The 16652-nt window shown below is 36.3% G+C and overlaps 1 protein-coding gene across 2 annotated transcripts in view; it reads left to right on the top strand.

The window, feature by feature from the left end:
- THSD7B (thrombospondin type 1 domain containing 7B) overlaps window positions 1–16652 on the top strand; it is a 793340-nt gene that overhangs the window by 436364 nt on the left and 340324 nt on the right. For both annotated transcript variants that reach the window (XM_023527487.1, XM_023527488.1), the window contains one exon: window positions 668–783. In XM_023527487.1, coding sequence (XP_023383255.1) covers window positions 668–783 — 116 coding nt within the window. The remainder of the gene's footprint in view (window positions 1–667; window positions 784–16652) is intronic.

The raw sequence follows: 16652 nt of genomic DNA, 5'->3' as shown, positions 1-16652 counted from the left end.
CCACATTCTGAGACTTTAGTTCTTTCAAGTGATTATAAATCTATTGACTTTATTACTTTCCTCCCATGTATGAGCATTGAATGAATTATCAACAAAATAACAGAATCGAAGTGTTTCTCTGGTTAATGCTAGCTAGTTATACATGTTATTCGCAGTCTGTCTTATCTTGCTTACTCTAACTCATCAATCTACATGTTCTAAAGAGATGCCTGCCAATTATTTAAATACTCTAAAATTCTAATAATTATCAAAGATTTATAAGTGGTCTTCAATTATTTTTGTTTCTCAAAATATCCATATATTGCCTTTATTTTTCTCTTCCTTATGAAGGATGCCACTGGTTTGTTATATTACCCTGAATAAAACACTTTTCAAAAAATATATCATCTATGTTCATTCTAAAAGAATTAATGCTGAAGGGGAGATACTTTCTTGGCATTTATCTCTCATTAGTTTCAGGTATTATTCTTTTCCTAGTCTAGCAAAAAAGTATTTTGATGTCTAGATCCAGAGAGCTGAAATCTCCTGCTTTGCTTCTGTCTGTGAGCCCTTGGATAAGTGGCTTCACTTCCCTGGGTGATATTTTCTGTTTTGAAATCCCTATGTTAAAAAAAAAAAAAAATTACTTTGTTCAGCAGGCATTGATATGGTCTCTTTACATTGACAGATGTCCAGATTCTACTCGCCCTGAAATAGTACGCCCTTGTCTTCTCCCATGCAAAAAAGACTGTATTGTGACAGCTTTCAGCGAGTGGACGCCCTGCCCAAGCCTGTGCCAATCAGGTAGGTGGATGCTGTTTTCTTAGTGCTTTCTTTCCTAACCACCTGATTATTTTCCCCACTGCTAAATAAGAGAAAAATTGTGGGAAGTAAACACCTTTTTTTTTTTTTTATTTGCATGTCATCCTGGAGAAAAGGTTTATAAAATTTGTAAACGAAGTCTTGGATTTCCAAATCCATCAAAACCTGGCAGGGAAAACATTCAGTTATTATATGATACTATGTCACTGGTGTGCATTGCTGGAGTATTCATCTTCTATTAATCCCTTGGTGACATTTTGAACAACCATTTGTATGTGGTTCCTTATAAAACATCATCACCATCACAATTTCTTTGTTCTTTTGTGTTTAGAGCCTGACCCAAGTATCTTCATTAGAATATAGGGCCTTAAGCACTATGCTTACATCACCAATAAATATAAGCCTGCAGAAGAACAAAGGCAGATACTTTTAAAAGTATTGGCAATACACAGAAATTGGCAATATAGGATTTGTATTTCTTTACATTTAATGGTTATGTTTTATACACTTGGGTGTATTTAGAGGGCTTTGATTCAAGATACTTAATACCTAATCCTAATAAACACATAAGAGCTCTTTGGTAAAATGACCCTCTTCCTAAAAACATGCCTTTCCCCCCATGCTTATTGCGGTTTCCTGATGAGCTTAGTCCATGTGGAAATACAAGTCCTCCTAGCCCCCAAACTCAGTTTTAGCCTAAGACCAGCAGTTAATAACTTAGTGCCTCTCTCCTAGTCTCCCACCCTAACCTTGGTCCTGTGAGTCTTACTACTGCCACAGTAAGAAAAGGCACATTCAAGAAAAGGAAGGATGAAAAAAATATTAGCCTTAGTGCCTAGAGTGGACTGGGTTTCATTCACACATCTCTGGTCTTCTCTTGACAGTCATGTCCTCTCAAGCAGGGCATGGCTCTCATTATTGCTACACTAGACTCCTGGCAGAAAGGAGGAGGACGTATGAACTTCCATGAAGAGAGAACCCATCACAGAGATTGAGAGCATTAACACCTTTCTTTGGAAAATCCCAGCCCTATGGAACTAGAATCTCTCAAATGCACATCGACTCACATATCTTCATGGGAGTGACATGATAATATGACCAACACTGACATAGATCTGACTGCCATTTCAAACCACTTCTCAGTGATTGGCAAAGGGCTATTGACAGCTGTTGAATCTTATCATCATCAGTGTCTTATATTGCAATGGTGGGACACCTGCATAAAGTTTTTATAACTGCTATTTCACCTTAACGATTCTTTGTCACAGCATTAATAGAGTAGTATCCAAAGACATTTGCTTTTGGAAAGCATCAGAAATAAATATATTGAATATGAAAGAACTTTGAAAATGTAGTAGAATATTTATCTGATCTTTCAAGGAGTTGAAATCTTCTAGAAACTCTCCAAAACTAACTTTTCTGAGTGAAGATCCAAAGTAAGAGAACTGGATGAACAGGGTTTGTTGAGAGTAGTCAGGGGAATGTCATTTTCAGACAGAGTGGGACAGAAAAGCTATGATCTCTATTCTGAACCATTTGTAAGGCAACATCTAGAAGGCTGACTTTTGGAATTTTAATAGTAACATTCCTGAAAAACATTCAGACTCTTAAAGATAAATATTAGAAAAAAATCACAAAGATAAAATAATCTACAATGATAGAATTTTATTGAGGTTTAGCTATTTCTTTTAGTTTCTTCCTTATGAGAGATTACCATAATTCCTTTGTTAAAGTGTTATAAGAAAGGACAAGACTGAATTAAAAAGAATACCCTGTTGACAGTCAGATATTAGTGGTGGAACCGTCACGGTCTCCTGACACTTAGGAGGCATATCAGCTTTGCTGAGCCAGTGCACCCTCGTGGCCAGAGATTACTTCAACTATTGTTATTAAGTGTATTTTACATTCATGAAAATTCTCTCTGTTGCCTGAGAGTCTTCTCCTAGCACTGACTAAGGATAGAGGCATCACAGGGCAAGTGAAATATTTTCTCTTCCAGTAATTTCAAATTTTACTCAAATTTCCTCATTCAATTAGGTATTTAAATGTTGACATTGAAATGAAAATAGTTCTAAGTCTCTGTGGTCTCTTTTTGCTTCCAATTTTTCAAGCCTAGATAATTCTTTTCACAGCCTGGCAGCCAAGGGACCTGGAGAAGCAAAGATTCAATTTTCAGATTTCTTCTAGCTTTCCACTTCAAGTCTACTAACCCTCGTGTTTAGTTTATACCTTGGGACCAGTATATTATTAAATAACCATGGGTTAATTAGGGGGGACTATGAGACGGAGGAGATTATTGAAGAAAATGGTAACTCCAAGCCTATGGTTCTCAAACTTTATGCCTCTGAATCGCCTGGAACCATTATTAAAATGAAGATTTTCAGCTTCATGGTAGAAATTCCGATTCAGTAAATATGGAATATTTCTTAAAAATTTGAGTTGTAAGAAGCTGCTGCTAAATGGTGATGCATTCTCCCCCTTATGATAAAAAAGGGCCATAGATATATGACCATACACTGCTTGAACTCTGGACATATGGTGTATTTTTCAGGTTCTTGAATGCATTATGTTCTTCCCAGCTCAAACGTTTTAGAGTATCGTGGCTGAGAATGTAGACACTGGAGCAATATGGCCAGAGTTGAGTTCCAAGGGTTTCTGTGTGACAGTGGACACATCATTTAATCTCTCTGTGCCTCAGTTTCCTCATCAGTAAAACAGAGTTAATAATCACATCTACATATAAAGGAAGCACTTACAACAATGCTTTGTATGGAGTAGGCACTGGGCAAGCATTTCTACAGTTGTTCCAAGCCTTTGCACCTGCCGTGTGAAGCTAGCACTGTGTTTAGCTGCGCCTCCTTCCTGAGCCCTCAATTTGTGCTTCTGCAGGGACTTGTTGTAGGAGCCTTTCCCCAGAAATGCTGCTCTAATCTCCCAAACTGCATAACCCCCTCCCCCATCTACCTCATGAACTAGATCATCCCACAGCATCCAGCACATACCCTTTATGGCACTCCTATACATACCTTTCCTTGTTAACATTGCTCTTTCTGTATTGTAAATTCATGAATGTGGGACCACTTCTGTTGTTTTCACTGCTGCATCCTCTAAACCCAGCATAGTATGAACCATAATTGTCACTCAATAAATATTTTTTGAATGGACGGGTGTCCTGTAAAGAGAAAGAAAGGCGTACCTTTGAATTCAGGTAGTAGATTCTCTGTCTTGAGAGTGTCCCTCAAAAGATACTTAGGGCAATACTGTTCTAAAGCAGTACTTCTCAAACTTAAATGCTTATATAAGTCCCCTGGGGGTCTTATTAAAGTACAAGTTTGATTCTAAGTTAGTAGGTCTGGACAGGGCCTGAAACTGTATCTTTGAACAAGCTCCTAGGTGATACCTAAACGTTGGTTAGAAAGCTCTAGGTGGTGTTCGTTCAAAATGTTTGAGCAAAACAATGACATAATCAAAGTTGTAAAGTGATAATCATGAACTGGGGACAGACCAGCAGGTGGGGACACAGGTGTGGGGGGCAAGGCGGAGAGAAGTGGTTTAACCTAAACTGAGAGATCAGGAGAAGGATGGGCCTGAGCAGGTGGCAGCCTCAACGAATGAGGATGGAAGAAGAACTCTTCTTTTGCAGCTGTGGTTTCAGGTTGGCTCATCAATGTTGAGAAGAGTTTATGTCCATGGTCCCCAAATTTGGCTGCACAATGGAATACCTGGAGATCTCTAAATATACCAAGACATGATTTAATAGGTTTTTGGAATGGCCAGGGAAGCCAAAGTGGTAGGGTGGTTGGTGCCTTAGCAATGGATGAGCTTTTATTTGAATCAAGTTTTTTTGGTCCTAGCTGGGTTCATGAGGTAAATCTTTATGATTTAAAAGTATTGTCGAACTATAAACACTCTCTAGCCACACTTCCTGTCTTCTTACCCTTCCTTATCTGAGTCTCTTCTTAAAGGATTAACTGTAGTCCCACATTCTTCTAAGAAAACCAAATATTTATCAGTCTGTGGTCCTGTGTGGTCTTTTTAGTTTTCAAGTCCCAGAATAAATTAGCCACATAATCAAGAACGATTTTTTTTTTTTTTGGTACATTTCTTGTTATTTTCTCCTATTCTTCTTTCAGCCTATAAAACAAATACCTGCCTGAAGTATCCAACATTGTTTGCTTAATAAATCAATGGATTATTAATTGTAGAGGTTTTCAGCCCCTTGGAGCTTTTTCAATGAACAGATGTCCAAGATTCACCTCCCCTTGTTCACTTAGTCAGAATCTGTTCATGTTGAAGAGAAATGTGAAATATTAAAACTCTCTATAATTGACCTTTATAAATGGAGTAGGGATGAGAAACACTCATTTAGTGTTTTATACTTTTCAAGATGTCTTCACATACATTTTAATCTGCTGTAGGAGCTCATTGATATTGTTTGCCTGCGTAGTACTGGAAATTAATTATCTTGGCCACTGCTCTCATAAGCATCACATCTAATGTTTTTTACTCTAAAGTCACATATCAGTGCTGATTTTCCAAGATTTCTCTCATTCTATCTTTAAGGGTATTTCTATCTTTGTGTATTTTTAACATTTAATATTATACATTTCAGACATATACATAAATTGATAGAATGTTAATATGAAATAGTAGTAATTAATAGAATGCACTCTTGTGTAGCCATCACACAAGTAAAAATAATCATCAAGTCATGGCCACTCTGGTTTGTCTATACTAGCACTATCCCCCATTCCACTGCCAATGGATTATTTTGATGTAATTCCCAGATATATATCCTACTTCTATGGAAAGAAAAAATATGTACGGTATAAAGTTACTATATTGGAAGATAAAATGTGGCATATTCAAAATGACTCTTTCTATAATCTGTTAGGAATGATGAAGTTAATGATTAATTATTTGTCAATAATTATCTTTCATCACTAAGGGGCAAGCTGGAGAGCAGTGTCATGGTAACAGGCCCAAAGCAAACTGCTGCTGGGAATTGATAGGAAACCTCATTTGGTGGTGTCTTTTGCTCCTCTGTCTAACGTTCTGACATTATGCCTTGAATTTCCAGTGTCAAAGATACCTTTTTAAAAATTTTTTTTTAAATTTTTTTTTTATGCTTGGGTGTAGTGGTTGAGCATGGACTCTCAAATTAGACTTCCTTGACTCAGATCTCATTTTTGTCATACAAATCACTTTAGACTCACATTAAACTTCCTATGTTTCAATTTCTTCTTTTCTAATATGAAATAATATAGTAGCATCTACTTTACAGAATTGTTATAAGGATTAAATGAGAATGAAACTCATGAAGAATTCCAGAATATGAAAAATTATTATTATTATTATTATTATTATTATTGTTGTTGCTGTTATTAAACATGTAAGTTCCTTAAGGTCAGGGAACTTATCTTTTATGTTGTTGGTGTCCTGCAGTATCTAGTCCTCCATGTGCTGGTATTATGGCACCTGTTTCCATATATGTATTTTTTTTGGACAAATTATAAAATCTAAAATGCAGGAGTCTTCTGATTTTATTAATGAACTTCTAATGCTTAGCACAATGTCTGGCACATTATGAACACTCAGTAATTTTCGAGTGAATGAGTAAACGAACTCTATGTCTTTCCCACAATCGGTTCTAATTCCTAAAGATTTTGTTTCCATTTGGATGAAACTACAGCATTAATGGTGGATTGTTGGTGGATCCAGGATAATTATGGAAAAGATATTGGTCATTCAGAATGTCAAATAAGTCAAAAATTACCTATCCTAGACTTGAGAATTTCTCCCACTCAAAGGCATACTATCACCACTCTCTCTTTACTTACCCCTTTCAAGAACATGCGCTCCCCTTTTTCTCCCCACAGGTTCATCTGTGCTTTTGTCCGATTGCTTGGGAAGTAGAAAATGAAGTACTAATTTACTCTCAAGTAATGAGGAGTCTACTGTGCTTGAGTAATCAAGATTTGGGACCTGGAACACTGGCCCTCCAAATAGTGTTGAAGGAATATAATGATTTAATGACTTTTTTTCCATAAGATGACTTAACCTAAATCTCAGTTACCACCTCAATAGATTTTGAATGTATCTATTACCAAATATTTTTTGAAAAACAAAATAAGATGTATATCTCACATCTATGTCCCAAGCCCAAGACCCATTAGACAGAGTATAGGTGCCTTTGATTTTATAGGCTCCATTGGGAGTGCCATGCCCCCTTTAGTCTATAATTTAAAGCCCATAGATCACTATATGATTCCAGTACTCAATAAATATTCCTGAACATTTAGTAGAAGGAATGACAAAAACTTAAGCTTGTAGAGATTACAGTTTAGCTCATATTCCTACCAAACTGAGGAGTTCTGTTGATAAAATTCATAAAAGAAACTTTCTCTTTATTCATTGGGAAAAAAAGAGGTAGATAAAATTCTGTTAATTCTTTTAATTTTTTTTATTTCTTGTGTTTTTTTCCCCCTCAAAATTTAGCACCTTATGCCTGTCTGTATTAAAACTCAGTAGGAAGTAGATTTGAATTGAAAAAAAAAAAATCAGATTTGGCAAAAAAAAAAAAAAATTAGAACATTTTATTAGAGCCCCATGACCACATCCAGACATGAAGGAACACTGTTGGTTTATAAGGAGAAGCTGCTACTCAGAGATCAGAGCTCTTAGTTGGCATTACCTATAATTCTTCATAGCAAATGTTAGTCTGAGTAACAGCTGATAGGAAAGGCTTCTTAGTCCATACTTTCTCCTATTCCCTACTTCCTCTTTCTGAGCCAAAGATTGATGTACACTTACAGGGACCTGGAGTTCACAGTACACCAGCTGAGATTTTTCTCTACCACCAACAATAGCCCCAGGAAGCTGGTCTTATTGTATATGACTGACGGATGAGGAACACCTGGCTCAAAAAGATGAATAATTGATCTAAGGTCACCCAACATGTCGGAGGCAAAGCCAGGGTTGGGGTTCAGTTTTCACTGACTCCAGGGCCTGCCTCTTTTCATCTCACAACTTATTTCTCATATTCACAGGCACAACTCATCATATTTGTTTATTAGCAGTTCAAGAATCTGAGATCTGGTTCAGCATATGGACTATAGTCAATGTATCATGATAACTTTGTATGGTGGCAGATGGTTACTAGGCTTATTGTGGTGATCACTTCGTAAGGTATAGAAATGCCAAATCACCATGTTATACACCTGAAACTAATAAATTATTATATGTAAACTATAATTTAAAAATAATTTAATTAATTTACAAAAGAAACATTTGGAGCCTGGTATCTTAAACCTGTGACATGGGCTCTGCACATTACAAATCTATCACACATTTCTTTCGTATGTGCTTTGTCAATGACTGTCAGGACAGTTTGATGAAGAAGGAACAGCAGTTCCATTAGTTCTGCTCTGTAAATGGGGCAATAGCATTTTCAAGGGAAGTACTTTTGGTCATCTGGTCCAAAAGGAGGAAAGACCAGGTAAAAATACTAGTTTAAATTAAACTTACTACGTTGCCTTGCTTGGTAAGACTGTACCATTATAGAAAAAAAAAGCTAGATAAGTTAAAACTCTTATCACTAATAGGCTGTAACTTCAGCATGGCTTGGCTTCATATCACTGCATCTTCTCAAATTAATGATAGCTATAACCTATTTATATGCATTATCCTATTTAATTCTTATTTTAACCTTATATGAAAAGAACTATTATAACCCCATCTTACATATGAGGAAATAGAGTCTTAGGTATAGGACCCAAGACTGCAAAACTAATAAATGCCAAAACCACTTGGAATCCTAGGCTCTTGACCACTCATTCAGCAATAAACAATTACTGAACAATCACTGTGTTCCAGGCACTGTGCAAAGTACTGTGCATATGCGTAACGTGGTGACTGAAATATACATCCCTGCATTGCGGAGAGTACACTCTAGTGGTGGAAGATAGAGGCATTTTGAACACATAATTACCTAAATGAATATGCAGTTAAAAATGTGATATGCAGAAATTCAGGGTGCTATGAGGGAATACTGTAAGGAAGATCATCAGTACTCCCTGTCTAGAATATCTTTCTCTTCATCTCTACCGTTTGTCCATTTTACCACATGTAAATTGTTTCCTCCTCCACAGGATTTGTCCTGACCCCCCTGCTGGAAGTAACCACTCCTTACACTGGAGTCCCATGACCTCGTATGAATAGCTTGCATTTTAGCTATTGATAAATGTGTGTGTGTCACTTAGAAGAAACATGAAGTCCTTGAGGCCTGGGGCCTTTTCAGTTTTCATTCCCAAAAGTGCCAAGTAATAAACTTATTATAGAATAGAATTCAGTAAATCCATGTCAAATAAATGGATGCCAGTTAAAGCCTACATACCTAACAAACTGCTAAAAGGAAAGTTGATCTGCCTTTACAACTAAATTCCTTTCACGGATGATTTGTGTGGCTACTGCAAGAACACACATGATGATGCTGGCGATAGAATATGTGGGATTTAGAATAAGATTAGTCTCTGGTTTCCTGGCAAATGTGGTTTAATGAGAAGCATGTTCCAGCCCTTTTATTTATTTGTTTACTCATTCATTTTTAATGAAATCTTATGAGTTTCTCATGGGAAACAAAGGCTATTCAACTGCTAATTCTTAAAAGCCATTTCCTTCTGGAACTTCACATTTCAACAGGGGTCACCAACTGAGGCAATATGTCTATAAGAAATGTAGAAGGGCTTTATAGTTTTCTTTTATTTTTTTAAATAAAACTCAAGGGTATAATATTGAAATACAAAGTTATGGTCATGTGCAGTCTTTCAGTGGCCTAGACTGACTCAAGGATACAACTTATCTATTTGCAGGTCCCTGCAAGTTTGACCCATGGATGTCAGCTCATAATTGCCTGGGATACTTGTTAAAACCCTAAGAGATTCTGATTTTGAAGTCAGGCAGGCAGGACTGGGGCCTCAAAATTTCAAAAAAAAAAAAAAAAACTGCCTTAGTAAATCTAAGACACATTAAAGTTTGACAACCACTAAACTATAGAAACATTTAATTTAACAATGAAGCAACAGATTCCTTAGGAATGTGTAACTTGCATCTACTATATTGTTCTTATTGAGTCTATTTTGGTTTTCAAGAATCAAAGTCCTTCCAGCGACATTAGGTGAAAAGGGACTTGTTGGGAAGTTAAAACAGAAAATCATACAGATGTTCAAAAAGAAGAAAAAAAATTCACGTGCATGTTATGCAAACTAGAAATGAGAACAGGAACTGAGGCTCCTCTCTTCAACTCTCAGAGCCCATATGATACCTCCTCCCATTTCTGTCTCCACTTCTCTGTGCATACAGGCTATCCTGCTCCTTTCTAACAGGCTTTCTCTAAATCTCTGTACTCTCATAACTAGCAGATATAGAGCTCTAGAATTGCTGTCACAGCCCCTACTCTACGAAACTTTTTAAGTCAAGCACCCAACACTGACAGAAACTTCCCCTTGAGTTATTTATTCCACTTACCAAGTAAGAAAGTCTGATGGTTCAGTTTGTGCCAGGTCCCTCGGTCACCCAGCAGCCTGCAGATCAGGCCCCTTAACATCAGGACCCATCTGGAAGGAGAAGGGCACGATGTGCAGAAAGGCAGCAGGAACAGAGTATAGGAGGATTCCCTTTCAAGAGGGAGAGTAGTAGTTCACTACAGAGACTGACCTCGCCAAGACACCCAAGCTCAGCCCTTTGGGAGAGAATTCAGAGCATGGCTCATCTTCTCCCTTATGTTTCCAGCAGTCTCTTTAGGTGCTGACCTATATAAGCAGAGAAGTGCCACAACCCACCTGCTTGTTTCCACTGCAAAAGGCACTCTAGAGCTTCAGTTTGAGAAGAGAATAGTTATAAATATGATAGAAATTTAGAAAAGAAAATGAAACTCCAGGGAATATAAATGCAGTAGAATAACACCTTTATGTAGAATGAAAACTGGGAGGAGAAAGGACTCACCTTGAGCATGACCTGGATCAAATATTTTACTTTAAACAAAGAATATTCAGTCCGTTTGTACTTGAATTCTTATTAAAATGCCTAGGCTATCATTCCTATGAATACTCCATAGTAAAATGTTGTCTTGGTTCTTATAAAATAACATATCAAACAAAATCAAATAAACAAAAAAGTAAACAAAATAAACAAATATAGATTTAATGCATGAAGTTCTATTCTTTAAACCTGAAATCTACTGTTATGTCTTTTTAGTTTGCATCTAGTAGTTTCTTTAAAGCACTATTAATCTCTTTTATTCAATAGTCAAGCTACATTACCATAAATAAATCCTGTGGCTCACATGGATATTTATAATGATTTATTGTTAGCCTTAGTGGCAAAAAGCTTGTATTTCTTTGGATGTGAATGCTCTTTCTTTTCGAAATGTTTTTACTTCTGGCTGGTTTCTTTCTCATACCGCTAGAATTCTCTGCAGACAATGCAATGCAACACAATATAATCCTTATTTGCCTATAGAGATAAATGAGTTGCGTTTCAGAAACTAAGGTACCCATTCTAATTATGAGTTTAATTTTAGACTTTCAGTGTACTTCCTCTGCAGAAATAAAATAAATTAGTTTTGATTTAGTGGGGTGTTACTTTAAGTTTATTAAATAATTTTCTACAATTAGAAAGACTACATTATTTTTTACTTCCTTGACTTTGGTTGTATTTTAATATGATTCTAAATTAGATATGATTTCAAGAAGTTTTTGACTCACTGGATTAACTATGATGTTAGATTTTGAGCTATTTAAAACATATATTAAACAACAAAGCCTAGAGTTACAGGTAGAGTTAAATGCTGGATTCTTAATATGTCAGTTTGGAACTCCAGGTTTTATAAGAACATCGAATAATTTATGTATGGTAGCAAATGAAGAAGATAGTAAATTCATGCTCAAAATGAAGTAGATTGCTCAGGTTTAGACAAACAACTTTCAAGTGTTTTTTAATAGAAAAATTATCACTGGATATTCTGCTAATCCCTTGAAATTCCCTTAAGATTAAGTCACTACATGGAGATGGTTCAGATAGAATATCTATTGAATGACAGGTTTTCAGTGATATACAATAAAGTATCTCAAATTAAATATGCTATGAATGATAGATTCGTTGCCATTTGAGATTGTTCCAAGTTACATTTAATGTTCTCTGGTACCTAGAATATGCTTATCATAACTTTATTTAGAGGCTGTGTGAATAATAACCAAACTAAAAATGTAGACTGCATGGATGCAGTAAGTTCTGTGGGAAGTATGTTTATCTCTAACTTAAGCCAGCAATGTTATCTCCCTTTGTTGAATGACCTTAACACTTTTTTAAACTGAGATTTGATTATATTTAGCTTGATACTTAATTATGTTCCGTCTTAAGCTTCTTCTAATTTGTTCATGTGTACTGGAAAGAGCTTGACCTTTAGAATCTAACATACTTACGATGGACTCCTGGTGTTGCAACTTCTTAGTTGTATGTTCTGAAATTTAGTTAACCTGTCTGAGACTGTATATACTCATTTTTAACGTAGATATAACATGTAGCATTCATGAGATAACTTACTTCCTAGGGTTTTCTTATCCTACATGAGAAGGCCAGTTCAGCAATAGTGGCTCAATATGTGATAAGTCCCTCCTTGTCTTCCGTTTCATTTCTCATCTCCCCTGAGTAAGTTGTGGTATACAGGAGTACTCAAACTCAAGCCATAAAAGTTTTTATTTTAATAAACAAAAGATACTTAGAGGTAAGGGGGTATGTGTAGGGAAGTAGAGAAGGAAGGACAGACTGACTTTCTTTTAGCAGAACAGTAAGAGTCTAGTAATTCTATGTTGTATACACTGCATGGAATATGAAATAACATTATGCGTGACTAGCAAGCTCATATATGGTCTTGTACATTGAAGAAGTCTATATTTCCACCCACCTTTTCCCCTACCCAAATTCAGAAATAATTGAAAATTAGTCAAAGCAGAGGTAGATCAAAATATCATCTGATTCTCAACCCTAGAATTAGACAGGCTTAACCACCTGATCACAACTATGTGAGATACCTAAAAACTTACATGAGTATGGCTGAGAAAAGATCAGAATGTGTGCATCCTCTGAGCAGATATATTTCAAAGAAAGAAAGTAGAAGGAAAGAGGAGCCACACATGTCCATTTCCCTTCTTCCAAAGTCATGATTTAGATGCCACTCATTGTTCCCAAAGGAGACACAAATGAGAGAGCTAGAGAGAGTCCTGGGACAATGAGGACTATAGTAGTGGATCATCGTTTCCATGAAGGTATCATCGGGAGGCCTCCACCCTCACAGTCTGTTGCTTTGCCACTTTGTAAAGCTGCGTCCTACTTTTCACTGGTTCTTTTATCTTCCTCTAGCTAGGTTGGCCTCCTCTCCAACCAAGCTTGTTCCATCTTGTTCAGACTTTCACTTGCTGCTCCTTCTCCCTAAAATGGTCTTCTCCCATCCCTTGGCACTGGTGCATTTTGGTCAACACTTTGTTTTCAGTTCAAATGTCATGACTCAGAGTCTTTCTCTGACAACTTAATTAGGAATCCTCCTTCTTCCCACTCTCTTTCTTGCTCATTACCCCATAGTATTTTCTTCATAGCACTTACCATTCTCTAATTAAGCTCCATGTATTGTTCACTACTTAAATACATTGAATAATGGCCATCACAACGTAAGTCCCTAAATATTTATCGAATGAATGATAATGGATGAATATATCATTAATTCAGTAAATCTCTTTTTCAGAGCTTATTATATACCAGCATTTTTCTCAACTGCTAATAACACTGAGATGAATAAGACAAGGTTATTTTAATCGTAGGGCTTTTACGCAGGAGATTCAAATATGTAAACGAATTTTTTGTATAACAGGAATGAGCACAGGGGATTTTATAGCTAAAAAGGTGGGGGTATCGATCTAGCTAAGTTGTGAGAGGAGTTAAGTTTTGGTCCATCAGGAGTTTCTTGGGGTAGAAATGTCTTACAGGTAGTATGGGGCATGTATGTGCAAAGGCTTGACAGTGTGAGAGGACATTTTAATTTTAATTACAGGCAGCTTGTGACACTTGCGTTGTATAATGCATATGCGGGAGTGATAAGAAATAGAGAAATATGCAGCAGTTAGCTCGTGAAGAGATTTATACTACTGTAAGAAGTTTGGATATTATCTGGAATTCCAATAGACAATTTAAATTTTAAGCATGGGTGTGATAAAATCAGATTTGTGTTTTAGAAAGAAAAAGAACGTACAGGAAATAATAAGGTTAGACAGAAGGGAATCTGTTTTTTGTTTTTTAATTAAAAAAAACGTGAATCATAGGTAAGTGTATAAATTATTATAACTCAACATTTTTATTTTATAGCACATCTTCATGACCTGGCATATACTGGGTTCTTCAACCATCCTATGACGTTCATGTAACTGGATGATTATGTAAGCCTTCTCTCTTGATCAAGGGATTTAAGTAGTAAGAAAGAAACAAAACCAGTAAGCAACTGTCAGAACTCCAGGACAGAGCAAACCCTTCCTTCTCACCTCTCTGAGTGTGTGCTTATAAGGAGGGAAAAATGAGCCCAAAGACCAAGAGGCTCTCACTCATTTCCCACAAGACCATCTCTCCTTATCAGGACCAGCAGTATAGTTTGCAGTATAGTTTGGCCCATTGTGAAATGAAAATGTGAGATACCTTGTTCAAAAATTATTGAGAATTTCAAGACAGCCGCAGCAGAGCATTTAACCAAGAGCCCACTGAGCTGGGGGCCCTATGAATTCGTACAGATCATATGCTTATGACGATGGTCCTGGTCCTTATTGGCCTTCTTTAGGGGCCAGGATCCTCACTGACTTTGCGTTTTGATTCCTGGGAACTGTTGCCATATCCACTGACTAACACATTAACCTAGATTATTAGATTGCAATTCTTCTTGTACTGGTTGAGAATATTCAAGGATCAGAGGGGTTAGGAACAGAGTAAGATAGGGTGACAGGAAGCAGAGTCAGAACACATACTCTAGACCCAGACTGCTTGAGGTTTCAAGCCCTCTCTATTTGCAGTAGCTAGCACCTTGGACAAGGTGCTTTCATTCTCTGACCTGCAAAATGGAAATGACAAGAGTTAATTCCGTTTTAGGATTGCTATAAGGATTGAGCTGATTTGTGTAAAGCACTTGACAAGTGAATGAAACATGGTAAGTGCTTGGGTCCTTTTTCATACTGTATTGAAGATTATATTCTGAGAGTAAACCTTGCTTGATTCCATGTAGTACAAATATTACCATTCAGGATTGTTGTTCGATGAGCAAACATGCTTAATTTTAATGTAGTCGAATTTATCAATAATTTACTTTATGATTTTCATTTTTGTCTTTTCAGATATTCTTTCTTATCCCAAAGACATAAAGATATTATCCTATGTTTTTCTTCAAAAAATTTCACATGCCTTTAATATATTTTTTTTAATTTTTATGTATGCTATTCAATGGGAATCCAGTTTCTTTTTCCATGTGGACAATTCAACCTTCTTTTCTATCTTCCCTCTGCATCCTAATGTGCCCAATGAATCAGCCACTTTTATCTTTCTTGTTCTTTCTACAATTTGACTCTGGGTCTTTGCATGTTATTCACTTTGCCTAGACTTCTCTTCTCCTAGACGTTACATAGATGATGACTCCTGCCAACCTTCAACCTCCTTCATGTTCTTGCTCAAATATTCCCTGCTCATTGAGGCTTTTGAAGTTTAAATTTATAAGCCCCTCCCCCACCACACACTCACACACACCAGTAAAATTCCCTTCTACATTTTGTTTTGTTCTGTTTTTTATTTTTGCATAGCACTTAATTGACAAATGAAACACTAAAAATTTGGCATTTAACTTTTAATTGTCTGTATTCCTCCACTAGAACATAAAGTCCATGAAGATGGGAATAACGTTTTTTCTTTTGTCACATTATATTCTCAATTTCTAGAACAGTATTTTCTCCTTAGAGGATTTCTTTATTCTTTCTTCAAAACAATCCAGAACACCTTATACACAGTTATGTCTTGGGTTTTCTTCTTTCAAATATATTAGTGGTAATTTTAGCTTCACGTACATATTAATTAATAGAGGCATCTGGTTAGCAAATCTCTTGGTGACATTTTTTTCTATTACTCTTAAAGTGAAGTCCACGAAAAACAAGCACTCTCACTCTTTTTTTCTGTCAGAGCAGGATTTTTCACAATCTACACACCAAAGATTCAGACTGTGTGTGTGTGTGTGTGTGTGTGTGTGTGTGTGTGTGTGTGTGCGCGCACGCGCACGCATGCATGTGTGCATGTAGTAGCTGTTTTAGACCAAACCTTGCCCCTTGCTCTAGTCTCAGGCTTTGTCTTTTATTTCCTAATTTACCACATCCATTAAAAGCCAGGCCTCAGTACCAACAATGAAGACATTTTTCCAAGAGGAAATACTCCAAAAATTTCCCTTAATTTTCTGCTTTTTTGCCATGCCTTTAAAAAGATTTTAAAAGCATTTCAAAGAGAATTGCAAAGGAAGCAAAAAGAAAAGGAAGAATAACTTATAGGACATATCAACCAATTGTAATCCAACTGGTTGTTGGGATCCAAATTGTAACCCAATGACAGTTGGGTATAAATATTTTAGGATAACTAGTATTAATATTTTACGGTCTGATAGTGTACTAATGTTATGTTTTAAGAAGAGTCCTTTTATAAATCTATTCTGAAATATTTACAGATGAAGTGGTATATCTGAATGTTCTTTGAAATAATTTGTGTGTGTGTGCATGGGTAGGGGTATA

The sequence above is a fragment of the Pteropus vampyrus genome, unplaced genomic scaffold (genome assembly GCF_000151845.1).
Source record: "Pteropus vampyrus isolate Shadow unplaced genomic scaffold, Pvam_2.0 Scaffold17, whole genome shotgun sequence".
In the NCBI taxonomy this organism is placed as follows: Eukaryota; Metazoa; Chordata; class Mammalia; order Chiroptera; family Pteropodidae; genus Pteropus; species Pteropus vampyrus.
This window is presented reverse-complemented; position numbering and strand designations above follow the sequence as displayed.